Source organism: Plecotus auritus (assembly GCF_963455305.1).
Source record: "Plecotus auritus genome assembly, chromosome: 11".
NCBI classification, from domain to species: Eukaryota; Metazoa; Chordata; class Mammalia; order Chiroptera; family Vespertilionidae; genus Plecotus; species Plecotus auritus.
Window position 1 is genome coordinate 33,430,750 of NC_137777.1, and position 27,952 is coordinate 33,458,701.

The 27,952-nt window shown below is 42.1% G+C and overlaps 1 protein-coding gene and 1 pseudogene across 2 annotated transcripts in view; both read right to left on the minus strand.

Annotated features, from left to right (window-relative positions):
• The window catches only part of CA8 (carbonic anhydrase 8), a 99,356-nt gene that overhangs the window by 15,652 nt on the left and 55,752 nt on the right, over positions 1 to 27,952 (minus strand). The window contains exons 6-8 of the mRNA XM_080647028.1: positions 16,855 to 16,903; positions 15,131 to 15,243; positions 7,083 to 7,251 (exon numbers count right to left, since the gene is read on the minus strand). Of these exons, the coding sequence (XP_080503154.1) occupies positions 7,117 to 7,251; positions 15,131 to 15,243; positions 16,855 to 16,903 (297 nt within the window). The 3' untranslated portion in view covers positions 7,083 to 7,116. The remainder of the gene's footprint in view (positions 1 to 7,082; positions 7,252 to 15,130; positions 15,244 to 16,854; positions 16,904 to 27,952) is intronic.
• LOC308236663 (TIP41-like protein) lies at positions 4,131 to 4,896 on the minus strand (annotated as a pseudogene). The gene has a single exon. The product of its transcript is annotated as a TIP41-like protein (transcript).

Below are 27,952 nucleotides of genomic sequence, written 5' to 3' on the forward strand. Positions count from 1 at the left end.
GGTGAGGACTCTGGCAGGGAGTGAGTGCTGGGATTTTATGTTCTATGACGCCTCTGCTTTCCTAAACCTCTGTGAACTTTACCACAGGAAAGAGAACTAGAGAGAATAGACAACATATAAAGGACAATGAAACTGACATGAATACTGCTCTATAAGGTTTCCGTAAGTCTCAAAGTGGAAAAACAAAGCTAAAATTTTGATTTGAGGAAATTACCAAAAACGAGCAACCATGAGATGAAAGGCATAACAGAAAATGTTTAGAGGAGATAACCTGGTCTCAGTGATTTTCTTATGGAAAATATATCCTTCAGGTTTAAAATCATAAAATCGATTTAAGGTATGAGAATATATTAATGTTTACCATATAAGTTGGCCCATGACTGCAAAATGGTCTCTTCTGCCCAAACACAATTGTGTTTGAATTCATGGGGGAAGAGAGGCACTAAATTATTCTGGAACTTTTATGCACAATAAATAATTAACATTTCTAAAACATAAAAAAGGGGGAAAGGCCCTGGCCAGTGTGACTCGGTTGTACGTCGTTCCATGCACCAAAAAGTTTCTGGTTTGATTCCCAGTCAGGGCACATGCCAGGGTTGCCGGCTTGATCTGAGGTGGGAGGCAGCAGGTCAATGTTATGCTCTCACATCTATATTTCTCTCTTCTCCCTTCCTTTTCTCTAGAAATCAATAAACTATTCTTTAAAAGGTGGAGGGGGGAGACAAATATGGAAGCAGGGAGTATTCTCTTTGTTTAGTCATTTTGAAGAAATGCCTACACAGTTTTGATATTTTCAGTCTTGGGTTAATAACAATTTTATATCACATAATCAAAATGCAATAGATAGACTGAATACCTTTGGTATTGGGGCCTCTTCCTGAAATCATTTTGAAACCCTTTAGGAAATTCATTCCATTTTCAAGAAGATCTATATGAGATAGTAAATAGAAAACAGCAATACCCATCGAGCTTTCATCCCTCACCCTAATGCTTGCTGTGCATCATGTTAAACCATTAGATTGCGTAGAGTCCAGGTTCTATTGACTAAAAGTACGGCTTTGAGCTTTCCATTTATCCAGGAAGCATAATAGCAGCGTTTATCTACATGGTCATTCCAAGTTGACATTCTCTCTTTCCCCACACAGCCCCTCCTTTCCTATAATGCCTTATCCTTTTCTACCCTATATCTTTTAGGTTATAAAAGAAAACCGATATGGAATTGATGCTAGCTATAGCTTCATTAACACTCAGAAGACATTATTAATTGCAAAAGTATATGTGGAGAAGAATTCAACACAGCTGAGGGTGACTTCAAAGACCCAGAAAGAATTACCAGGGCAAGTTTGACAAAGCAATTGTTCAGAGGAGGTTACTTAATCACCCCTCCTTTTCCTTCTACGTTTTTTGGGCATTTTTAAAAATCTATTTGGGACATACTTATATTTCCCCTTTTAAGACAGGAAAAAAAGGAAATATTTAAAAAGCTTTATGGTATTGCTTTTTATAGAAAATAAATTAAATAAGTATAATTAATTATAGCTACTGTAAGCATGTGTGCAGTTTAACAATACCTGAGTCACAGAGGAAATAGATAAGACTAAACAGTAAGAATAGCTTTTTAAAAATGGGATAATACTCAATGAAAGAAATAGACCAATAATCATTTCATTGATAGATTAGTACTAATATTATGACACCAAGAGCAACAAAGAAACTGGGCCTAATGCTTGGCCATATTTTTTGTTTGTTGTTATTAAGTTTTGATATTTTCAGTCTTTCTGTAGAAAATTCAATAGGTAAAGAATCATTTAATGTCAACTGGCTCCCAGAAATCTGAACTAGCAATGCACCTGGGTGAGTTATATGCTAACTCTCTATACAAAGCACAAAATCAGAGTTCTTACTTCTGAAATGGTAATATGAAAAGTTACAGATTATTCATGGGAATAATAAGTCTTGGTTATCAAAGCCTTCCAGATGTCTAGACATGTCATGCAAAAAAAATGCCATTTTAAGTCCCAAAACTAAAGTTATTTTAGTAAAACATAGCTAAAATAAATCTAAATTATTTTAAACATTTTTTAGAGAACTACCAGGAAAAAAGTGTGGGGTTTTTTTTTCTTTTCAGTTCCAAGAGCTTAAATGAAACATTCATGCATTAAATTCAAAGTCTGACTGTCAAATCATTTCACTTTAATAAAAATTTGAATTACTGCCTTAGGGCATTATTAAATATCAAATAAAAGCACACATCCATAAGTCTGATTTCCCAATATAATTTTTATGTAGAACTATAACTAGATTTGTATAACATATTTCAAGATAAAAGGATCAAAAATGTATTCATAAAAGGATGAAGTCAGAATTGAGTTCGCCTTTGAAAGAATTCCTGCACCATTCTTGGGAATTTCTGGAAAAATGACCTCCTTTAAGTAATCTCAGCCTCCAAAAAAAGGACATGAATCCGTCCTCCTTTTCAAAATACCTAAATTGTAATTGACTTAAGCCTTTCAAAATTATAAATTATCTTCCTATCATACAGTGAATATTAAGTATCTGAAATATACATAATCTTATTAACATTAAAGTCTTGTGCTGTGTGTGTGTAAAAGTGATAAAATAGTGATGGCTATTTAGATATTTAGAGAGGTACCTCTGGTCTAGGACGATATAGATCAAAAATTCAAGATAATCTTATTTCATTAAAAAGGGTCCCTTATAGTCACTGATCATCACAGACAGTATATTAAACCTAGGCTGGAGAGAGTCATAAATTCATGTTGAACAAACCTCATCACACCTCACTGCCTGCCCCTCTTACTGGGTTTCTCCTGTAAGCCCACCCTTCCACCCTTCTCCTGCTCCAATCTCCCATCCTCCCTGCTGCTCTGGCCCCTCCTGGCTGCCTCCCCATTCTTCCTTAAATAACAAAAGCAAGTCACAGAATCACTATGTCTATAAACCACCACCTCTTCTTTCTTCCTATTACAGCACATGAAGTGCCTATTCTCTTACAAAAGTCAATCTGCAAATCTGCTTAGGATTTCATCCCCTTTCAACTCTTTAGACACTTCACAGCTAGGACTAGCCCTTCTGAGAAACAGCATCTTCAGCCCCTCCGTCTGCATAAAGAAAAGTTCCAGTATTTCTTTTGTTTTGAAAAAAGAAGAAGTCTTGCCCTGGCTGGTGTTGCTCGGTGGACAGAGCCTCCGCCTGCAGACTCAAGGGTCCCAGGTTCGATTCCAGTCAAGGGCATGTACCTTGGTTGCAGGCACATCCCCAGTAGGGGGCATGCAGGAGGCAGCTGATCGATGTTTCTCTCTCATCGATGTTTCTAACTCTCTATCCCTCCCTTCCTCTCTGTAAAAAATCAATAAAATATATTTTTTAAATAAAAATAAAATAAATTTTTTAAAAAAAGAAGTCTCACCACAATGAAAGAAATGATATATGTGTAACATGATAGGCGTTAGGCAATGCTACAATGGTAATCACATTGCAATATGTAAGTGAATCAAGTAGCATCACATAGCATCTCTGCCTCCTCCCTTGACACTCAATTTTGTCCTGTGGCAACATGCATCACTCGGCATCACTCCACCCTGACCGCCAGCGTGGGGACACTCTGACCTCTGTCCAGCTGCCTGGGTCCCACTTCCAGTGCAGCTGCACAACTGCCTTACTTTGGGCAAGTGACCTAACTTCTCTGCGCTTTGATTAATGTACCTGTAAAGACTCAAAGACTGTATGAACATTTCATGAGTTAATGCCTATGTAGCATTAGAACGTTATACATATATATATTTAATCTCTATGCCAACAACCCCCATATTCAGTTTAGACGTCTTCTTTGATCTCCACTCTCAAAATTCCAGCTACCTTCATGGTGGATCCACTATTGGTGAGTGACAGGCATCTCTCATTCAACATGTGCCAACTCAGCTCTTTTTTTGGGGGCGGGGGGGGGGGGGAGAAGTGGAACCTGCCTGCAACAATCTTTTTTATATTCCCCCTTTAAGGCTACAGAAAAATCTGCACCTATATAAGACAATGATCATAATAAAAATTCCCGCATCCACATAGCCGAAGTCTCCATCAGATTCCACGGCGAGTACACGGTACATCACATTCTACTCCACAGATGCATTTTCTTGAGAGTCTGTGGGGTTATGATCAATTCTTACTGGAAATATTAGTTTCTCACAAACTGCCTCCTTGATCAGTAAATACTGTGATATTTCATTAGGTTCCGTGAAGAGGGAAGGTGAAACGTGGATTAAATTAGCAATTTTGCTCTCTTGTGATGTATATTCTTATAACACGTAGGTCTTGTCAGCCTCGTGGTAAAGTCTCCTGTGATTCATCTTGATAAGCACTCCATCAATTCACAAGAAAAACTGCAACAGCAGGAAAAAGCTGGAAGGCATTACTCTAATTTTCATACTTAAGACTTGAAACTCCAAGATCATGAAGTTCATCATCAAACAAGGGAACTTCTGCAAAAAACTTAATCTGCTCTCTGGCTTTCAACTGCACTGTATCTTTATGATGTACCTTTAACTTGAATGAGTCTCCACGTAATGCTCCCTTATAATCTATTGCATAGGTCCAATTGGAGGGTTTAATAACCTCCCTGGAATGTTCACCCTCCATCCAGGCTACTTGAAGCTTCCTTGGTAGTTGTTTACACATCTGTAGCATTGACTCAATCCCAAGGCCAGAACCATGCTGCATTCTTAAAACATTGTCTCTAAACATCGTTCCAGGGGTAAATGGCACATGCAATTCATCAGCTAACTTCTCCACCTCTGCCAACTTCATGATGTAGGTCATGGCTGCCGTAAGCTTCCAGGGCCCAAAGAAGTCCCATTGGTTGATCTGGAAGCCAGGGATCATCACAGTAAAGGCGGTGCCCACGTGGGCCCCATGGAACAGGCCGGAGCGGTGGTGGCAGCAGACACGGGTCCCCCTGCCTCACTGTGACCCAGCCCCCGGGGCTTCCAAGCTATTACCATCCCAACTCAACTCTTTATTTTCCTTTCTATCCCGAACAGAGCCTCCTCCAGCTTTCCTGCTGTCACTCAATTACACTCTATCCACACAAAACTTACCTTTGATATTTCCACCCTCCTCTACCTCATCCAATCTGTCACTAGGTATCACCTTCAAAGTCTGTCTCACATACATGAACGTATCTCTCCTTCCACTGCTCCTCGTCAGAATCCGAGCCTCCATGTCTTTCACCTTGGCTACTCAGCTGACTTCTGCAATGTCCTTCCACTATAATCCAGTGTGTTCGATCTCCAGTCCCTGTGATCTACTGAAAACACACATGGGAACAGGCCACACCCCTGAGTAAAAGTCTGTATAAGTTCTCAATGCATCAACAATAAAATAAAGATGCTTTCACATGGCTGGCAGGCCCTCCAAGAATGGGTCCTGCCTAACTCCCTGCTTTGATTTCTATCCTCAGGCTCACGGGGTCTTCCTTCAGGCACCCCAGTGCATTAAATGTTTCCCTCCTCCACAAGGAGTAGCACCTTGGGACCTTTGCAAAGGCTATTCCCACTATCGGAAATCTCCATTGCTACATTTCTTTGTTCTTCTCATTCATGGAGTTACTACAAGTTTCTTCTCATTCCTGCCAAAGGCAACTTGCCTGGTCATCATCTTCAAAACTAGGAGGGTGAAGGGCACTGTAGTGTCTAACATAGAAACTGAGAAGGAATGAATGACTGGAATATAGGACATTATAGTGCTAAGGAGCTTCTAATTTGCCTGGACATTCAAGATACAAAGTTATGTGTCATGATGGATTCAAAGTAAAATAAACATGTTTCAATCCTCAAGAAATTTGAAATCTAACCAAAAAAATAAGAAATACACAAAGTTAAATGGAAGAAATGATGTGAAATAAGAGGTACAATTTAGAGAAGCAGAGAATTCCTGCTGAGAGTGGTATTGGAGTTGGGCCTGTAGGGTAGCAAGGATTTCAATAGGCAAAAGGGGGGGCAGGAAGGACTGTGTGAGCGAAGCACAACCACAGATGTAAACAGACAGTTTGGCTGGAGTCCTGGGTACATACAGTGTAGTAATAACAGAGAGGCAAGGAGACTGGATTGGGAAACACATGGACGAAATGATCACCTTTTACAATTCCTGTGTTGACTGTCTAGCTCATGAGACTGTGAGCTCCTGGACGCCAGAGATTTCTATTCATTGTACCGCTTGCATAATATGTGACTATCTACTCCCAATGGTCCACTAAACAGTCAAAACTCTGTCCTGCTTACCTAGAAAAGTATTTCAACAGATACGACTCTCTTACGGGAAGCAGTGGCTTGCCGGCCGTATGCTGACCTATGTACACACTCCTAGGCAATTTACAAGGTAAAGAAATAATTCAGTATAGAGTCATTTTTGTAGACTTTATCTTTTCCATGTTTGTGATGTTTTATTTTGTTAGCTCCTTAGGGGTAAGGAATCTATATATTGAGTACAATATATTAAAATGTATATATTATGTTTTAATCAATCAAAAAATACCATATTCTGATGATTAACCAGTGCTTCTTGATTATCAAATAATAGCACTTCCACAGGACAAGTATTTTCATTCATGACAGATCTGCCATCTCCTACCCCAAAAACAATACAATCAAACCTGTGTCATATGATCAGGGTCAGCTTTGAGGCTCATACACTCCTCCAGTCCCTTCCTTTACGTTCCTCCGCCATGAGGAGGTGACTGCTGAAGCTTCAGGGGTTCAACACAGTAAAGTACTAAAGGGGTGCTTGCATATCCCTGTTTCTCTGTCCTTAGGAGAATCAATATTAAAGCAACATTTGGAATGAAAGGTTGCTCTAGTGGGAAAATCTGAGGATTGCAGATTCTTTTCAACAATGTATGAAAATCTTTTGAAAACCACCTCACTTCCAAATTAATGGGGCTTGAGAATGTGTCATAAATTTTATCAAAATAAGATTCATTTTGCTGAATTATCAGGATCACCACGAGAGTACCTTTGGTCTGGTCGGTTTACACAACCATGTGCCCACTTCCTTACTTAACCTGCACACACCGGAGGAAGCCTGGCTTGTTCCTGTTCCCTTTGGCTACTGAAATGCAGCTCTGATGACTCTGTCACTAAGTGGCTGGGTGGGTCTAAAATTGTCTCCCAAAATCCCATCACAGCCTTCCACGAGTTCTGCCCCCTTCACATGTGTCCTCAGCCTTCGGAATTCTTCAATCTGAAAATAAAAGCAGAAAAATATAAATTAATCATTTACCAGACATTAACAAGAGTGGCTTAAAATATGCATACATTGCCACAACTAAAAAGGAGAAAATTAAAACTAAACTTCAAAAACAGGAAAACGGACTTAATTCTTCCAGACCTAAGACATTAGCCATGATCCTTGCAAGAGAAATGAAGACCAGAGAAGTAAGTACAGGTGTTGTGAAAACCTGCTGGATTTATTAATGCAAATATTATATGCCTCTCTCTCAAAAATCTTTCATGCTTGCCAGTAGGATAATAAGAGTGAATGAATGAATATCTTCTCATAGGCTTCCCAAGTATATCTTTAATTAATAAGTTCTGATGTTACTGTACATTAACACTGATTAAATGTTAGATTTATTAGATGGAGGTTTCCTTCATCCAAAGACTCTCTTTGCTGCTCTTCCAGCCCTTTGGAGAACGCAGGTCCAAAGAATACCTCTAATTTCCCAAAAGTTTAAGCTCAACTTCCTCCCTTAACTATATCAATTTTCAAGTTCATTTCCCTTTCTCAGGTGGCCTCTCCACGTCCCAAGGTTTCCCTTTACCTGTGAAGAGGTTGTTCCCATAGTCCCCAGGGATCTTTCCCATCAGCCACACTGCAGTTTCTCTGACCTTCCAAGTCTGTACCCCCTAAGGACCCGTAGCCTGCCAGACATGGCCCTCTGAGAAGTATGTAAGCAACAAGCAGACATGTGAGGAACACCGCCAGGCTCATTCCCATCTATAGGGAATGACTTATCTACAGGGCTCGTTGTCTGCTATTTCATTTAAATGCCTCATAGCCACATGACTCAGACAGTCTTCATTCCTTATGCAAAAGGAGAAACTGATTTAGAGAGGTTAAGAAAGTTTCCAAATTAATCAAGTCTGACACTTCCAAGCCCACCTGTTCTTTTCCCAGCTCCATGGCCACCTCTTCAGAAATTCTAGTCCAATCAAGAGAACCTACATCCTGCATGGATGCTGAGCAAATGTGATTTGATCAGCACCAATTCACCAAAAGTTCGTTGTGTATCAGAGGTTTCTTCATACAACACAGCCATAGAATCTCCACATTGCATAAAGTGAAAGAAAATGCAAGGAATCAACTAATGTAGGGATACTAATAAAAATCTAAAAACGCCTACAGACTTTAGGGGGCCCATGAAACCCCTGAATGACATGCAAAATTTTTACATGTGCATTTTTTCTGAAGTAGAAGTTCTCTGACCCCAAAGGAGCTGAATCTCACAAGATTCTAATCCAATCCCCACATATACATGTTAGAATATAGAGTTGGGGGCAAATTAAATGGCTTGTTAGATTAGAATCCAGGTTAGAAATATGACTTCTAATATTTTATTTTTCCATTTCTCCAATACTGTTTGATTTCCTAAGTCTAGGTGTCAAGTGTCCTGTTTTTTTAAGTAATATTTGTATTTATATAAAGATGCCAGTCAGATGAGCAATTGCTTGTTTAATCTACATAGTGGTTTGTCACTAGACCTTCTCAGGGTCTTCGAGTGGGGATATGAGTGGCGATTATTGCATGCCATGTCTGGGAGGTTTCTAGAGTCAAGGCTGCATGAGAATCCCCTGTACTTATTTGTGGAATGTATTTCACTCAGTTTTCCCTATGTGTAGAGTGGGAAGGACCCTGGTCAGTGAGAGGATCCTATGCTTTTTCAAAAAGAAGATTATGAAGGTGAAGACAGTGGGCTCATCATCAAAACGCCGGTTCTCATCCTGTTTCTGCCACCTAAGACCCCAACAACCAAATTACCTAACCTCATTATGCCTCAGTTTCCACATGTGTACGAGGGAGAGGAAATAACAGTACTGGCAAAGATGGTATTAGAAGTAAATAGAGTATTTCATGAAAAGTATTCAGCATAATGTCCAAGCACATGGTATTTGATATCTACTAGCCAACTTCTTTTGAGGTCAAACCTTTAGCATTTTGGATAAATATTTAACTCCAATTTTATATGCAAAAAGTAGACTGGACAAAATAAACCAGTTGACTGGGAAAATGGAAAATCATCCTCCTTGCATTCAGTTTCCATGGAACCATATGTCATAGCTGCCACCAGAACCTATAACCTTAGGCAGGGTCCCTGATGAGCAACATGGACTAAAAATTTGACTGCTTCAACATCTTTTAAGGAATTCTCCACTTTCATGGGCTTTGAAGCTTATTTTAAAGTGAGGTTAACTTTATATTTACTGAAGATAAGCCTGTCAAGCTCCAGGCCTCCCCTGCACATCTTCAGTGAGAACAGCTTCTAGCCGCGATGATCTGAATCAACAGCGAGCCCGTCTCAGACCACTGTGTTCTTGGAGAGAACTATTTCACAAGAAATGCTTTTCTCTGATCAGAGCAACACTTTGAAGACTTCAAACATCAACAGAGAAAAACACGGCTTTCTGAAATGCCAATGTTTCTGAAGTAACCACCCCTCAAACCCTTTAGTCACTTCAAATGGTTTCAAGTGCATACTGCATTATCCCACGCTGAAATGAGAGATAGTGAGAAATTAAAAAAATAATATCCCAGGATAAAAGTCTTCAACAAAATTCAAATGTCAGGCAGTACAGAGACTATCACTATCATATATATCCATATGCGTGATTTCGTCGATTTTTAATGCTACTCTACTTACGCATGGCATTTGTTTTTAACCAATGTACAAGAGGGATCCCACTCTTCAGAGACAAATCCTCATCTTCTGAAGGCAGCAGGGTTGAACATTCACTGTTCTCTGAACCTGGGTTGCACTCCAATTGAACTAAGTTAAGACATGTATTCCAACCTTCACTGACTCATGAACCAACCAGGCTATTCACTCACAGTTCGACTTTTGAGCTGCTTTCTTTATGAGTGCATTTAAAGGGCTAATGTCCAGGGTTTGATGTTTGGCACTAATTATTTTTAGGAGTTCCCAAGATCCTATGTACATCCTCTAACTGACTTATTGGGACTTACAGATCATTGGTTATCATGTGAAAAGAGAAGACTAAAACATAAAAGTTGGTGTTCTCACCTTATTTTCTTTAATCATCAGATTAAAGATGATATGTGAATTAGAATAATATAATTCCTTATGGTAGCAATCAAATAAAAAAAGCTGAAAGCAAACTGTACTTAAACAGTCTACACGTATGTATGTAGAGTGAGATTGTATATAGCTATCTACCTTTCAGGTACTGCAGCCTTGCTGTTTTTGTTTGTTTCATTTTCTTCTACCCCATCTGTCAAATCATCGCTTCCCCTTCCTTACTAACCTCTCGTCCATACACCATCCCTCATTCCATCACTTACTCTTTAATCTGATCTTTTTCTTTTCTGAGGAAGAGCTCAGAGCACAGCCTTTCCCCAGAACATTGATGGAAACTGCGTTCTTACTCCAACCCCCAGCCTGGTCTCGGCCACATGACCCTCACTTTAGGATCATGACTGATAAGCCACATATACTGAAACTTACTCAAAAATTACACATTTACAGAGTATATAACCACAGGGGATGTGCTCTCTATCATGAAAGACACTCCAGAAATATATACAAAATTTCCCACAAGTGCCTAAAAATAGCGCATTTTAAGAAAGGAAAGGGAGTCTCGGAGGAGAAAGTCCTAGAATTGCACTGTCCAATACAGTGGCCACCCGCCCCATGTGGCCACTGAGCATTTGAAATGCCACTAGTCTAAGTTGAGATCTGCTGAAGTGCAGAATACACTCTGAAAGTCAGTGTGAAAAAAGAATGCAAAATATCATATCAGTGATTTTTTTTATATTGATTACATGTTAAAATGATACTTTGGATAAATTGTGTTAAAATAGACTACTTGAATTAATTTCACCTTTTATTTTGACTTTTTTTAGTGGCTACTAAATATTTTAATCTAGTAGTTGGCTCATATCATGTTTCCATTGGACAGGGCTGGTCTAATGCCAGCTGTCAGAAATGACATTCTGGTGCTAGAGTGCTGGTCGAAATTGCAGCTGGAGATAAATGCCGGTAGATAAAAAACAGTGGTTCCCAAAGTGTGCTTCCTGGAATAAGTTCCTGCCCAGACCTGCTGAACCAGCAAATCTGGGGAGAGGCCGAGCAACCTCCAGGAGACTGTTCGAGAATCACGAACACAGGAAACAATTTAGAACAATTGTTCCAAAGCACTTGAACTCATTTTCAAACATGACCATGCTGTGGCCCCGCAACAACCTGGTTTCAGGATTAAGAGCCCCTCAAATCCCATGAGGAACACAAGAACAAGAAAGGCCTGCTGAGGAGTCCTGGACGCAATCAGACCTCCGTGGCCATCCAGGTGTGCTCCCAGGCCCCACAGGCCAGGCACACACCCTGCCTTCACGCAGGCTGTGGGGAGCTAGGAAGAGTCCCACTTCTCAATCCACAGGAAATAGGGAATGGGGCAGGATGAAGAGGAGGTAAGATGAAAAGAAACAAAATGGAAAATGGTTTTCCAAGTTCTAACAGACATAGATCCACACAGTGGAAAACGATGAACATAATCCAAAATCTTTTGGTTTCATTGGCATCATTTGATGTTGAAAGGGACAACAAAGACAGGCTTAAGATGGTAGGTAAGTTAAATAGAAGTAGATTAGTCAGGGGGAAATGCAGAAAAAGTGGGGGGAGGGGGAAGCAGGAAGAGGAGAGTAAAACTTAATGATCAATCCATGTCTGTGCATATGTGTGTGTTTAAGTGTGTGCACATACTTGTACATATGCCATTATATCAAAATACCACATTTTATCAATTCTGAGTATTGTTCACATTTTAATGGCTCTGTGTCTTACAATTTCTGGTGTTGGATCCAATGACATTAGTATGTTCATGGAATCTCATTTCCAAACGTAACAATAGAGCTGAACAATTTTTTTTCACTTTGGCTTCCTAACGCTTAGAACACTGTTTAGCTTAAAGTCATTTAATGGTGATTGATCATTTAAAAAAAAAAGAAAATTACACTCATTCAAATACATCCAATTGTGTGTGTTTTCCTTAGCATATGGTATGCTAACTGAGCATAATGTGAAAACTTCAGCTAAGCAGGCACTTCCAGTTCCACAGCCTAGAATTCCTGGTTCTCAGGAAGATGGGAATGTTCCACGAAGGGTGGAACTGTCAGCCGTACACTTCAGCAGAAAACTCCTCCTTGCGTCCAGCTGCTGTGCACTTCACAGGAAAGTGTTATGACTTGGAGCTTGTCTCTTTAATGTGGCTGGTGCAGGCCTTATTATCCTGTGGCAGATTATGTATTCGAGAGAGCAATTGTTTCCATACTAATACCCAGCAGCTTAATCACATATGTTAACCCTATGATGTAAGATGAAACATTTTTTCCTCAATCCAAGTTTCATATTTCTCAATATCACCAGCTATGTAGACTCCACCTGCCATTCACCATTCCTTTTCTTATGGATCAATTCTCATTCTCTCGATCTTTATCTCTTTTTCCGCTCTTAAGTGCAATAATATGAGACCTCAATTTTTCTTGGTTCAGATTCTCATTTTTACTGTTTTCTCTAGACTGTTTCTATGTTGGCTCTGCTTTCTCTGAAATTGTATGAGCAGCAACAGTGAGACACTTAAGTCAAGAACAGACTGATTTATATTCTCTTAAGATTATAACTTTTTTCTAAATCACTATAAATTGCATTTAATATACATGCCTGTGTCTGTGTGTGTGTATGTGTGTGTGTGTGTGTGTGTTCACATTTTAACATTGCTGCCCTCTAAACAGATGCTAATAGGGAGCTTTGTGCTAACTGCACCTAAATTTATTCCTCTTGAAAAGCTACAGCTAACTGAAAAGTCATCAATTTTCCTTCTTTCTTTTTTTTAAATCTTCACTCAAGGAGTGAGGATATTTTTTCCATTGATTCTAGAGATAGAAGGAAGAAGAGAGTGGGAGAGGGAGCGAAAGAGAGAAACATCAATGTGACAGAGACATGTCAATTGGTTGCCTCCCACAAGCACCCCTACCTAGGGTGGGGATCAGACCTGCAACCCAAGTACATGCCCTTGACCAGGAATCGAACCGGAGACCCTCCAGTGCACAGGCCAATGCTCTAACCACCAGGGCAAAAGTCATCTATTTTCCAGAGCGGGTGAGATTATTGGCTTAGGCTCCCCTTTATCGAGGAACATGACTTAGTGAGCTAGAGTTAGACTGCCACTGGCCTTACTTAAAGGGACGTTACAAAGCAAGGTTTTCTTTGAAGCCAGTGAGACCCAAAGGCACAATGATTTATCTCTGGAGTTTAGCATAGCACACTGGTCAATGTGATAGTAAAACATTACATCTCACATGTACAGAACATCAGGTAACATTCAGAATACAGCTCAACATTAACATTCCCTAAACCAGACTAGAAAGGAAATCCTTAATGGAATTCTAAGTGAAATTGAGAATTTTCTTTCTTGTGGCTCAGCAAGGTTAATCCTTAGTTTAAAAAAAAATAGATATGTATTGTGTTATAGTGAAAAACTTTATTTTTCACTAAAATTTTTACCAGTTTTAAAGAAAATTACCCCTAAACAAAAACTGTAATGCTAAATACACATTACTGTAGACCCTAAGCTTCTTCGATCTCATCCCCAAGTCTGAGATCTCTCCCTGTGGCTAAATCCAAGTAAACTTTTCCATCTTTAACTAAATGTGTGCGCAGGATCTGATACTCTTCATCTCTCTACTCCCTCCTTCTTGAACTTCACACCTCCCCTGGCTTCCAGACATCACATCAACCTCCTGACTTTGGAAATTCTCAAACCTTTCCTGGGGGCAACTCTTCCAAGGTGTGCCCCTTGGAACTGCCAGTCTCGGTTCTCTGTACCACTTCTTTTCTCTCCTCTTCTATACTATGGCTTCAACCACCACCTATATATTATACCCCCTTCTTGGATGTCTCAAACATATCTCAAACTCTAAATATTTACAACCATAAACTCAATTACAACCATAAACTCAATAAATGTGAACCTATAAAATGGCAGGGGATATAATAAAATATTATTAAAGAAAACTTGGTTTATGTACAGCAAGCATGTCAAACTCAAAGGCTAACAGGGGCCAAATGAATGAGGCATGTGGCCCGTGGGCCGTGAGTTTGACATGCTTGCTGTAGAGTATTGCTCAAGCCTTTTGAGGTTCATCATGAAGGGAAAATATAGCCTTCCAGAACAGGGATCCCATCGATCCCTGGAGGATAGGAGACACGTAAAGTACATCTTTTATAATAATATCAAAGTCCCTGTTTAAAAACATTATAGTTATGTTGCCTCATGTTCTACCAGGTTACTTCCCTGTGCATTAGCATCTATAGCACCTATTCAGAGCCCACAGTGGGGGAGGAAGGTGACCAAAAGTTGGGCTTCAGAACAATCCAGAACTTCTCAGGGTATTCTTTCTAAATACCTCATCCTTCTTCATACATATTTTTCCTGTGCTAGCATAAGAATAGCTATTTCAAAGCCCACGTGTGACTTACAGAAATAACCAGCATTCTCACTATACTCCCAAGACCTTTCTCCTCTCCATGCTTGAGAAAACCCCCATAAAAGAATAACTAGACTAATCAAAAAGTTTGACTATTTCAGCAACTTCTATTTACTCCATAAAAACTGACTTTTAAAATACAGATCATAAAGGATGGCTGGGTTTTGTTCAACCTTGACCTTTCAATTGCTTTCACAAGTTCGAGCCATTTAACTTTCATCTGCAAAGAAATGACTGATCTAAAGAGAGTTAAAACATAAAACCGACATTTCCCTTTTACAGAAACAAAATGTAACCTTTAACTCAGAACTTCACTCTAAAAGACTTAAGGTACCGCACTCACCTGTAGCTGGGATATAGTTAAAGGGTATCGGAATAATATCCAGGTGACACCCTCACTGCAAGGCGGAATAGTGAGCGAGCCTTCATATACCCAATAATCACGCAGCAGAGGATCTGTGCAACCACGTGGACATGTCACACAAAGGCAAGTTAATTAATCATAATTTTGAGACTCCAACAATAATTTTCAAAACTACAAATTGTCCAAATAACACTTCTCAGACTGATGTCATTTTTAAACTAGAACCTCACATGTGTTCTTAACTAATCATCATAAAGAAAATAATTGATGGAAAACACGCTGAGTCCTCTATTATTTATAGTGGTTTCTATCAGTGGTTTATTATGTATATCCAAATATACTATATAAACTTAATATATAAACTTAATACATATACACTTGATGTGTACACATATGTAAAATTTAGTCACTTTAGCAAAAGTATACCCATACTTGTTTTTTTTTTACTTAGTGGAGGACTTAGCTAATTACACCTAATATTTATTGAAGGCCTGCTACATGGGAGGAACTATTCAACATTAACTCATTTAACCCTTACAAAAAACCAAAGAGATAGTTCCTATTACTAGCCCCATTTGTCAGATGGGGAAACTGAATCACAAAGGGTTACATAATTTGCCCAAAATCATAGGGCTAATAACTGGCAGAGCCAGGATTCCAACCAAAGCATTCTGGCTTCAAAGCCAGTGTTTTTAACCATTCTGCTCTGTATTGCTTTTTAACAACTAATTTTTAAAAGCATATTATGATAGGATAAAAGAAACTATTCTTATGAAAATCTTTAGCTCTGTATTAGAGAAATTCATGACTGAATATGATGGGTAAATGTTTGGTTTGTTGTAGAGCAATTAAATGTAAAAAGTAGAAGATATATGCCGAAACCGGTTTGGCTCAGTGGTAAAGCGTCAGCCTGCGGACTGAAAGGTCCCAGGTTCGATTCCGGTCAAGGGCATGTACCTTGGTTGCGGGCATGTCCCCAGTAGGGGGTGTGCAGGAGGCAGCTGATCAATGTTTCTCTCTCATCGATGTTTCTAACTCTCTATCTCTCTCCCTTCCTCTCTGTAAAAAATCAATAAAATATATATTTTTTTTAAAAAAAGTAGAAGATATGATGCATCGACCTATTTGGTTACATTTGAAACACCAAGAAATTACACATAATTTGGGTAGAGATTTGTAAAGACCAAAATTTTGTACAAAATAGCCTTTAACTACAAATTATATTCTGAGTATTTTATACACAATTCCTACCTATTTAAGGCAGACCTAAATAATCAGAATTAACAGGTATCATTGCAAAGAGGTTACCTGATAAAATTAGATGTCAAGTTTATTTCACTCTATAGATTAATAAAAACTTCACTGATCAATTCTAGAAGTATAACAAGGTTACATTATTATGCTGGTGCTTACACAGAGGTAGCAATTTTTACAAAAAGGAAACCCTTCATGATTAATGAAACTAGTGGTAAAGTATTTGTTGTTTCAAAATGTTTACTCTCGTGTTTAGGTGAGGGGTACCTACCACAGAGAATACTAGTGTGTGTGTATATATATATATATATATATATATATATATATATATATATATTGTAAAAGCCTTTATTAATTAGAGTAATACATAGTTATATATTCTGAGGAAAGCAATGAATGCATATCCATAGTTAAAATTCATCTTTATACAATCCATCATGTACACTTACCTGGTAATAAAGTGTTAGGATTAAAGCAGGGTATTATTTTGGACTTCCCCTAAAAAATTAAAAAAAAATTATCCCATGTTAACATAAAATTTCTTAATTTTACAATAAAAGAGTTATTAGCACTGAAGAATCCCAGTTGACATCTTTTCTAAATGACATCATTGGACCACATAGATTTGTGTCTCATTCTGTCTTCTCATTGGAACAACAGTGGTTGGGTCCAACAAGACACTCCTGCTCTGAGTCTATGCTATTTCCTTTCCTACCACGGTTCAGTTTTCCCTGTAATTCCTGGTGTGAAATGTACAATTGTCTATCCAGTGTCTGTCTGTCCCCTGTCGCCTACTTTTGGGCCTTGGAGTAAAATGCCTGAACCCTGGCTCAGGTAATTATTTTGACTTGACTTTCCTCCTGGTACTTTGATCTTGGCATCACAACCTGCCTCCCAAATTCTCATTTTGTCCCATTTGGACTTGGTATTTCAGCTCTCAGATCTCCTCCTCCAGATAGGGAGATCTGACACTCACATGAAAACATTCTCTTTCAAATCAATTTTATCAAAGCTAAATTTCATTTTCAAATAAAATATTTGTGCCCAGTCAGAGTGGCTCAGTGGTTGAGTGTCAACCTAAGAACCAAGAGTTCAAGGTTCAATTCCTGGTCAAGGCAAATGCCCAGGTTGCAGGCTCAATCTCCAGGGAGGGGCATGCAGGAGGCAGCCAATCAATGATTCTCTCTCATCACTGATATTTCTATCTCTCTCTCTCTCCCTCTCCCTTACTCTCTGAAATCAATAAAAATATATTTAGGGGAGAAAAAAGAAAGTATTTGTGCCCTTATTCAATAATCATATTAATAGCCATTATTATAAACTAGTGACCCAGTTTACAAAATTCGTGCACATTAAAAGGAAATTAATTAAATGAAATATTTTAATATTGCTATTTGCCCTTTCTCTATAATAGAAGTGTTAGAGTTGAAAGAAAATTAGTAAAATGTGTATGAAAATCTTCCTCCTGTCAGAGTCTAGGGTGCACCATGGGGATCAGAGTCTAGTCCCCGCCCACCCACATGCGCCTCAAAATCGCATGAGACCCAGACCCGGCCGGCCCCACCCCCATTGGGCTAGATCCAGACCCAGCTGGCCCCACCCCCATCAAGCCCCGCTGGGTTGGGGGGCGTGGCCTCAGGTTGCCAGGCCCAGTGCCAGGGCAGGGGGCACAGCCTGAGTCCCCCAGCCTGGGGCGGGGTGCATGGCCTGAGGTCCTCCGGCCCGGGATGGGTCAGGGGACATGCCTTGAGGTCCCCCATCAAGCCCTGCCAGGCAAAGGGTGCGCCCTGAGGTCCCCTGTCAAGCCCCGTTGGGCATGGGGCGCAGCCTCAGGTCTCCTGGCATGGTGCCAGGTGGGGGCCACGGCCTGAGGTCCCCCAGCCCAGCACCAGGGTGGAGGGTGCAGCCTGAGGTCCCCCATCAAGCCCTGCCAGGTGGGGGGTGCACCCTGAGGTCCCCTGTCAAGCCCCACCAGGGCATGGGGTGCGGCCTCAGGTCCCCTGGCATGGTGCTAGGGCAGGGGCGCGGCCTGAGGTCCCCTATCAAGCCCTGCCAGGTGTGGGGGGGGGGCGCAGCCTGAACTCCCCCTGTAGAGGGCCCCCTGGGAAGGCACAGGGCATTCTTTAATTATTGTCAGCTGAACCCAGTGGTGTCCGCAAAGCCACACCCTGGGAACACACCTTGCCAAAATGGCAAGGGTGTTGTCAGCTTGACCTTCATTTCAGCCCATGGTGTGGGTAAGTGGGTTTTAATATCTAAATCCAGCCTAGCACCAGGAATGCTCAGGGCCTACTCAAGAATGCAAATAATCTCCTTTGTCTTGACCTTTTGGTGAAACTTCCTGGTATTTGGGGGTATAAAATAAACACGCTGCATCAGCTCTGGGTCACTGTCTCTCCATCAGAAGAGGGCAGCGGTCCACCCGGCCCCAGCTTTTCTTTCTATCTCTGTGTCTTGTCTCTTTCTTTTATTTCTCAATCCCCAGCCGCCTCAATTGGACCCGCTCTCTAGGCGCACTGGACTCGGAAAAGAGAGAAAATAGTTACATCTGGGGCCCACATGGTCTGGCTGAGTACAGAGGCAAGAGGCGAGGGGGTCGCTCCAAGAAGTGTGTGCACCACAGAATAAGGTAAGGAGCAGATTGTTGCAAGTTGTATTAACTTGGTGTAAAACATGGGTAATTCAGGGTCTCAGGAAAGAGATCTCTGCTCTCAAATGCTTAAAACTATGCTCAAAGCTCAAGGATGTTTTGTTAAGCGTAGTCAGATTCTTGATTTCTTAATGTCTATTAATAAAACGTGCCCCTGGTTTCCCGAAGAGGGAACCATCGACATTCAAATGTGGGAAAAGGTTGGAAAGCAGTTGCGTGACCGATTCACTGAAGGTCCAGAGAAGATTCCTATTCCTACGTTTACACTATGGCCGTTGATTCGTGATTGTCTTGATCCAGCACAGGAAAGTTTAAGAATGTCTAAGCAGGGTGTAGCCAAGGCTCTTCAGCCTACAGTGGAGGAGTGAGAATCTCTAAAAATACCACCTCCCCACTCTGCGCCTCCTCCGACTCCGCCCACTGTTTCTGCGACCGTTGTTAAGAGCCCGCTTGACAAAGATTTACCTCCTAAATATGAGCGGGAGCTAGAGTTTGAGGAAAAGAGAGGCAAGCATCACCGTGAGCGGGATGATTCAGATAATGAGGAAGATCTTGCTCGCAGTTTTGCAAAAATGGCCCTAGCCACCAGGCCTTTACGGCTAGAAGCCGGCGCACAGCCAATGTGAAAGTAACTTCTGTGCCGATACTGTCCCCTTTACAGCAGACCTTACGGGAGGCAAGACGAGCTGGAGAGGATGTTACAGGATTTCAATGTATCCTGTGGTAGAAAGGCCAGACCCTACCAACCCAGGGCAGATACTACGAGTGCACGAGCCTATTCCTTTTAAAACCCTCAAGGAGGTCAAAAACCTGTTTCTATGTACGGCCCCACTTCTCCTTTTGTCTTGAGTTTGCTTGACACTGTAAATAGCGAAGCTCTGCCTCCTCTTGACTGGCAAACACTGGCTAAGGCTTGTCTTTCCCCTGGAGATTATTTAATGCGGAAATCCAATTGGATTGAATTTAGTGCAGAACAAGTGGCAAAAAATCAACAACATGGTGAGCCTAACACTCTTGAAATGTTAGTAGGAACTGGGACATATCACAGCTTACAGGCTCAGATGATGTTTCCTTTGCAAGTTTATCAGCAGATAAATATTTGTGGCACTAAGGCTTGGAGGGAGTTGCCCACTAAGGGAGAAAAAACCATGGACATTGCTAAAATTACACAGGGGCCAGAGGAGCCCTATCAAGACTTTGTGGCACGGTTGCTTCAGGCAGTAGACAGAGTGGTTGGAGATCCTGATGCGGGATCTCTACTAGTGAAGCAACTGGCTTTTGAGAATGCCAATAGAATATGTCAGGAGGCTCTACGCCCCTACAGGAAAAGGGGTCAATTTCTGAGTTCATCTGTATTTGTGCTGATATTGGGCCTTCCTATGTTCAGGGAGTGACTTTGGCTGCTGCACTGAAGAAGACTCTGCAGAGGGACCATTCAGGGAGCAAAGAAAAAAGGACTTGTTTCACTTGTGGGAAGCCAGATCACTTTGCAAAAAATTGCAGGCAACGGGCTGCCTCAGGGGGACAGGGAAGTTCCGCTCCTAGTCTCCCTGTTCAGCAGCCAGTTCTTTGTCCTCGCTGCTGCAAGGGGAAACCCTGGACCAAGGACTGCGGCTCCCAGAGAGACATTGATGGCAGCCTCTTGACCCACATCAGGGAAACGGCAAGGGGGGGCTGGCCCCGGCCCTGCCAAACAGTAGGGGCACTGTCGCTCACCCCGGCACAGCCGTACCATCCCGGCCAGCCGATCGGCCCACTGTCAGGGGCCTCTACCACGCCACCACAAGGAGTGCAGGATTGGACCTCCGTCCCACCACCGAATATGTACTAACTCTCGATATGGGGCCACAAGCAATCCCTATAGGGATTTATGGACCATTACCTAAGCACACCATGGGACTTATTTTAGGAAGAAGTAGCTTAACCGTGAAAGGATTTCAAGTTTTACCAGGTGTAATAGATCAAGACTATACTGATGAAATTAAAGTTATAGCACAGACAACCAAATACCATAAGTCAACTTTTTCCAGAAACTAGGATAGCTCAAATTATACTTTTGCCTTATCATACAGCAGGGAAACTTCTCTCCACAGAGCCTCGGGGAGAAGGAGGATTTGGATCCTCTAATGAAATGTACTGGGTGCAGCTAGTTAAAGGAGGGCACCCAGAGCTAGAATTAAAATTAAATGAGAAAGTTTTCCTAGGAACAATAGACACAGGGGCAAATGTTTCAGTGATTGCCTCCGGGCACTGGCCCCCTGCATGGCCTCTTAATACAGCCACTACCAAGGCACTGGCCAAGTCTCTCAGCCTCAACAGAGTGTGCAGCTCATAAGATGGGAAGATCTAGAGGGACATACAGGATATTTTACACCTTATGTGCTCGATCATTTACCTATTAACCTCTGGGGAAGGGACATTCTAGAACAAATGGGTGTATTACTAATGAGTCCCAATGCTGTGGTTACAGCTCCAATGTTAAATCAAGGATTTTATCCTGTTAAAGGACTAAACAAAAGGCAGCAAGGCAGATTATCTCCTATCCCCACGTCTACCCAGCAAGGGAGAAGAGGGTTAGGATACAGGGAGCCACAGCCTTTTCATTAGGGGCCTTGGTCGTCTCTCCAACCCAAAAGACTGCTGCAAAAATTACATGGCTCTCTAACGACCCTGTTTGGGTTGATCAATGGCCCCTAAGTGGAGAGGAGCTTCAAGCAGCACAACTTCTAGTACAAGAACAGCTTGAAGGTGGTCATATTGAACCTACTTATAGTCCTTGGAATATACCCATTTTCATAGTTAAGAAAAAATCAGGTGGCTGGAGACTTTTTTGCAAGATCTCCGAGCAATAAATAAGACCATGGAGGTTATGGGCCCCCTTCAATCGGGCCTGCCCTCACCTACCGCTATTCCTCTCAATTATGAACTACTTATTCTAGATTTAAAGGATTGTTTTTTCACTATACCTTTGCATCCAGATGACTGTAAACGATTTGCATTCAGTGTCCCTGCAATAAACTTTAAGGAGCCAGGGAAGAGATACTGCTGGAAAGTGCTGCCGCAAGGAATGGCTAACAGTCCTACGCGATGCCAGGACTTTGTGGATGCAGCTATCCACCCCATAAGGCAGCAGCACCCCCAGGCATACATCATCCATTATATGGATGACATCTTGTTGGCTCATGAGAATGTGGACACTCTTCATAAAGCTTTTGCAGACTTACAACACTCTCTCTTAACGAGGGGGCTGTGTATTGCACCAGAAAAGGTACAGAAAATGTCTCCTTTTTAATATGTAGGCAGTTTAATTGAAGGACATACTGTGCATCCTCAACGTTTACAAATTCGGACAGATACATTAGTAACCTTAAATGATTTTCAAAAATTACTCGGGAACATTAATTGGATCCGTCCTTCATTAAAATTGACTACTGCAGATTTAGCTCCTTTGTATGGTATTCTTGGAGGAGATTCCTCACCATATTCTCCTAGACCCATGGTCAGCAAACTGTGGCTCGCAAGCCACATGCGGCTCTTTGGCCCCTTGAGTGTGGCTCTTCCACAAAATACCATGGCCTGGGCGAGTCTATTTTGAAGAAGTGGTGTTAGAAGAAGTTTAAGTTTAAAAAATTTGGCTCTCAAAAGAAATTTCAATCGTTGTACTGCTGATACTTGGCTCTGTTGACTAATGAGTTTGCCGACCACTGTCCTAGACAATTAACTGCTGAAGCTGGTACTGCTTTAACCAAAGCAGAAGCTGCCCTTCAAGCTGCTCAGCTTTCAAGAGTAGACTTAACTACACCCCTTCAGGTATTAATTTTCCCTACTACTCACAGTCCCACGGGAGTCATTTGGCAGGACCCAGGAATAATAGAATGGCTCCACCTGGCCCATTCTCCAACCAAAGTATTAACACCTTTTCATGATTTAGTTTCTCAACTCATAGCGAAAGCACGGTACAGACTAGTTCCATTAGTAGGGCAAGAACCTTCCCTCATTATAGTGCCATTTACCACAGCATAGCAAAGTTGGCTATGGCAACACTCTATTAATGGGCAAACAGCTCTTGCTAACTATCCTGGTCAAATTGGAAATCATTATCCTGCTAATAAGATTTTACAGTTTTTGTCTGTTATAACTTTTATCTTTCCAAAAACAGTTAAGCAGCAACCTCTCCCTCAAGCACTAACCATCTTTACTGACGGGTCCAGCTCAGGGAAAGCCGGATTTCACAGTGTAAAGAGTTCTAACGTAATTCAGACAAATTACTCCTCTGCACAAGAAGTAGAAGTCCAAGCTCTCATTTATGCTTTAGAAAACTTTGCCTCTGAGCCGGTCAACATCTCCAGTGACAGTGCTTATGTAGTTGGAATGGCTACAATTACTGAAACTGCTACCACTGGGCATACGGACTCTGAAGAACTGTTCCACCTGTTTACCACCTTGCAAAGAGTTATTGGAAAACGATGATTCCCATGTTTATTGGCCATATTAGATCCCATGCTGGCCTTCTGGGTCCCTTGGCTGCAGGTAATGAGGAAGTAGATCGCCTCGTGGCCTCAGGAGAGGAGACCACTCCATTTTCCATGGCACAGGCCTCACATGTCCTGCATCATCAAAATGCCTCTGCCTTGCACAAGGAACTCCATATTTCCCGAGAGCAGGCTCGCCAAACTGTCAAGCAATGTCCTTAGTGTGTTATCCACCTCCCTGTGCCAGCATTAGGGGTAAATCCCCAAGGACTTAAACCTAATCAAATCTGGCAAATGGATGTTATTCATGTGCCTGAATTTGGCAGATTTCGGTGGGTCCATGTCTCTATAGACACATGCTCACGTTTCATTTTTGCCACTCCCCGAACAGGGGAAAGTGCGAAACATGTAATCAACCACTGCCTAGCGGCTTTTCCAGTCATGGGACGGCCCGTAGAGGTAAAAACAGATAATGGACCTGCCTATACTAGCTCCTCCTCTCAGCAATTTTGTAAGCAATACCAAATTATGCATAAAACAGGAATTCCCTATAATCCCCAGGGACAAGCAATTGTAGAAAGAGCTAATCGAACTTTAAAGACTCAATTACAAAAACAGAAAGGGGAGAGAGGTATAATCCTACTCCACAGAATCAGTTAAATCACGCCCTTTACACTTTAAATTTTTTAAATTGTGATGATGAGGGTCACACAGCAGCCTAGTGGCATCTGCCAGCATGGACTTACAAACAGGGCAGTAGAGAGGGCCAGATCCAGTAATGATGTGGGGAAGAGGCCACGTTTGTATCTTTCCAGAAGGTGCTTCTAACCCAGCCTTGGGCAAACTACGGCCCGTGGGCCGGATCCAGCTGTTCTATCTGGTTCTCTTGCTCTCCTCTCCGCTCTTTTACTTTGAATTTATATTAGTTCACACAAACACTCCATCCATGCTTTTGTTCCAGCCCTCCGGTCCAGTTTAAGAACCCATTATGGCCCTCGAGTCAAAAAGTTTGCCCACCCCTGTAATCTAACCCCATCTGGGTGCCAGAGCGAGCAGTGCATCACGACCATGGACCTGGGAGAACAACTCATCCCACCATTCAAAAAGCTGAAGATCACACCTCCGGTGATGATGCCAGCCAGCGCCAGCCCCAAAGAAGGAGAGAAGCAGAAGGCAGCTGGCCAAGACCACCCGAGAAGCTAGTGTCCCCACATGGGGTCAACTGAAGAAGCTGACCACCGATGCTCAGCAAGTGGTGAAAGAACAGGGGGTTCAGGTAACCCCCTCCAACCTTTTTCTTGCTATGATGGCACTTGTCAGCTGCCAGGTAAGTATGGCTGCAGCAGAAACTTACTGGACTTATGTTCCAGATCCCCTATGATCAATCCAACCACCTGGACCGGAGAATCAGTGCCAGTGTTTACTAACAACACTAATATGGTCGGGGGTAGCTCCGACAAGCATATAACTCCTTCTTCCCAAGGTGATTATACTTATAATGGCTTTAGTGGGGAGCTCCCTATTTGTTTATCAAAAGGGGGGACTTCAGGATGTTTGCAGCTTGGCCAAGAAAATAAGACGTCCTATGGAGACACAAACATTGCTAACATTGAAGGCCCCTGGGATATGAGAAAACATGTTCAGACAGTTACTAAACTAGGATTTCCTAAGGCCACCCAATGGCTGTCTGATAAGCATCCGCCGCTCTCCTCCTGCCCTAATAGAACCACTACTGAGTTGGGAGCATTTCCTCAATGGCAAGATTGCGCCAATCCTGTACCAGTGAGACGTAATATTTCTGGCTCTGACTTGTATGTATCAGAATGGTCCCACAGACTTGATGCTAAATATCCCTATCACGAGCCTATGTCACCAGGAGGTTTTGTAGGTAATGCCCTAACCCAGGGGTGGGCAAACTTTTTGACTCAAAGGCCACAATGGGTTCTTAAACTGGACCGGAGGGCCGGAACAAAAGCATGGATGGAGTGTTTGTGTGAACTAATATAAATTCAAAGTAAAGGAACGGAGGGGAGAGCAAGAGAACCCTCCGCTCTTTTGGCTCTGCGGGCCGGATAGAACAGCCGAACGGGCCAGATCCGGCCCGCGGGCCGTAGTTTGCCCACGGCTGCCCTAACCACAAAAATAGGAAATTTACAGAAAGATCTGTGGCATTTAGCCGCTGCTCTTGACTTTCTTAATTTTACTGGCTCTTTCTTAGCTAATACTAAAGGAGCATGCACATTGAGCCCTTGCTATGGCTTACGAGCCTGTGTCCAGCCCCCATATGTATTGGTGACTGGAAATGTGAATATCACCAGATTGGACACCCATTATGCTGTCCAATGCCATTACTGTAACCTTACCAGCTATGTTTCCAGGCATGACCTGAATGAAGATATATTAATTTTAAAGCAGTCTTCTTTTATTATGCTTCCTACCAACATAACAGAAAAATGGTATCATGATGTGGGCCTCCAGGCATTGCAGGAATTACACAATCAACTGTCCCGGGAAAAGAGTGCTTTGGGACTTACTCTTTTTGGTATTGTTACCCTAGTTACTGTTATTGCATCTGCTGTGACTGCTTCTCTTGCTTTGACCCAAAGCATCCAGAACGCAAAGTTTGTCAATGAATTGGCTCAGAACACCTCAACTACATTTCATGATCAAGAAGATATAGACAAAACGCTAGAAACAAAGCTAAATGCTTTGGAAGCTGTAGTGATAGGACTAGGTAATCAATTAGAAAGTATCACGATTAGACAGCAGCTGCAATGCCATCCTGCTTTTACATATATTTGTGTGACTTCAGCCTGCTATAACAGTTCTCTATGGGATTGGAATAAAATCAAGATGCACCTACATGGAATATGGCATCATAACAATATCAGTATAGACCTAGTGCGGCTACACAAACATGTGCAAGCCATTCAGAATAGTCATGGTGAAATTATATCTCCAGCAAAACTGGCAAAAGAATTGCCAGATGATTTAAAAAAATTTAATCCATGGAATATGTTAAAAAACACTGCCTGGTACCTAATTGGATTCCTTTTTCAGTCATCAGCAAGCTCCTGCGATCTCAAGTCTGAAGGCTCCAACTAGATGTCCAGAAGCTACATTTAAAAATGAAAAATAGGGGAGATGTAGAGGGCCCCCAGGGAAGGCACAAGGGCATTCTTTAATTATTGTCATCAGCAAAGCCACGACCTGGGAACACGTCTTGCCAAAAGGGCAAGGGTGTTGTCAGCTTGACCTTCATTTCAGCCCATGGTGTGGGGAAGTGGGTTTTGATATCTAAATCAGGCCTACTATCTGCCTCAAAGGCCTGAGCAATTTAAATAGCACTATCTTATCTAATAAAGAGGGAATATGCAAATTGACTATCACACAATAACAGTCAAGATGGCTGTGCCCACAGTGGAGGCAGGGATTCCTCAAGGCCTGGAATCCCTGGAATGCTCAGGGCCTACTCAAGAATGCAAATAATCTCCTTTGTCTTGACCTTTTGGTGAAACTTCCTGGTATTTGGGGGTATAAAATAAACACACTGCATCAGCTCTGGGTCACTATCTCTCCATCAGAAGAGGGCAGCAGTCCACCCAGCCCCAGCTTTTCTTTCTATCTCTGTGTCTTGTCTCTTTCTTTTATTTCTCAATCCCCAGCCGCCTCTATTCAGGAATTGGACTCACTCTTTAGCCGAGCTGGACTCGGAAAAAAGAGAAAATAGTTACACCCCCGTCAAGCCCTGCAAGGCGGGAGGCATGGCCTGAAGTCCCCCATCAAGGTCCACTGGGCGGGGCGTGTGGCCTAAGGTCCCCCAGCCTGGCGCCGGGGCAGGAGGCGCGGCCTGAGGTCCCCTGTCAAGCCCCACCAGGCAGGGGGTGCAGCATCAGGTCCCCGCTGATTGCTCGTTAAGGCTCATAATGGGAACTGGGCCTCTGCTGTGGGTGCAGCCATCTTGTGTTATGGAATCCCTGCCTCCACTGTGGGCGCAGCCATCTTGACCGTTATGGTGTGACAGTCAATTTGCATATTCCCTCTTTATTAGACAAGATAGTGCTATTTAAATTGCTCAGGCCTTTGAGGCAGACAGACATGTCACGGCAGTTGGATATCTCTTATAAGATTACTCTGTGAATGCAGACATAACAGAGAAAGTTAATGCCTAACCTCTACGTCTCTTCCTTACTTTTAGAGACTCTTTGACTCATTAAAGAATCCAGCTTGCCCGACCGGTATGCTCAGTGGTTGAGCATCAGCTGGTGAACCAAGAGGTTACTGGTTCGATTCCCAGTCAGGGCACATGCCCAGGGTGTGGGCTCAATCCCCGGTGCAGGGCATGCAAGAGGCAGCCAATTGATGTTTCTCTTTCACCGATGTTTCTCTCTCTCTATCCCTCTTCCTTCCTCTCTCTAAAAATCA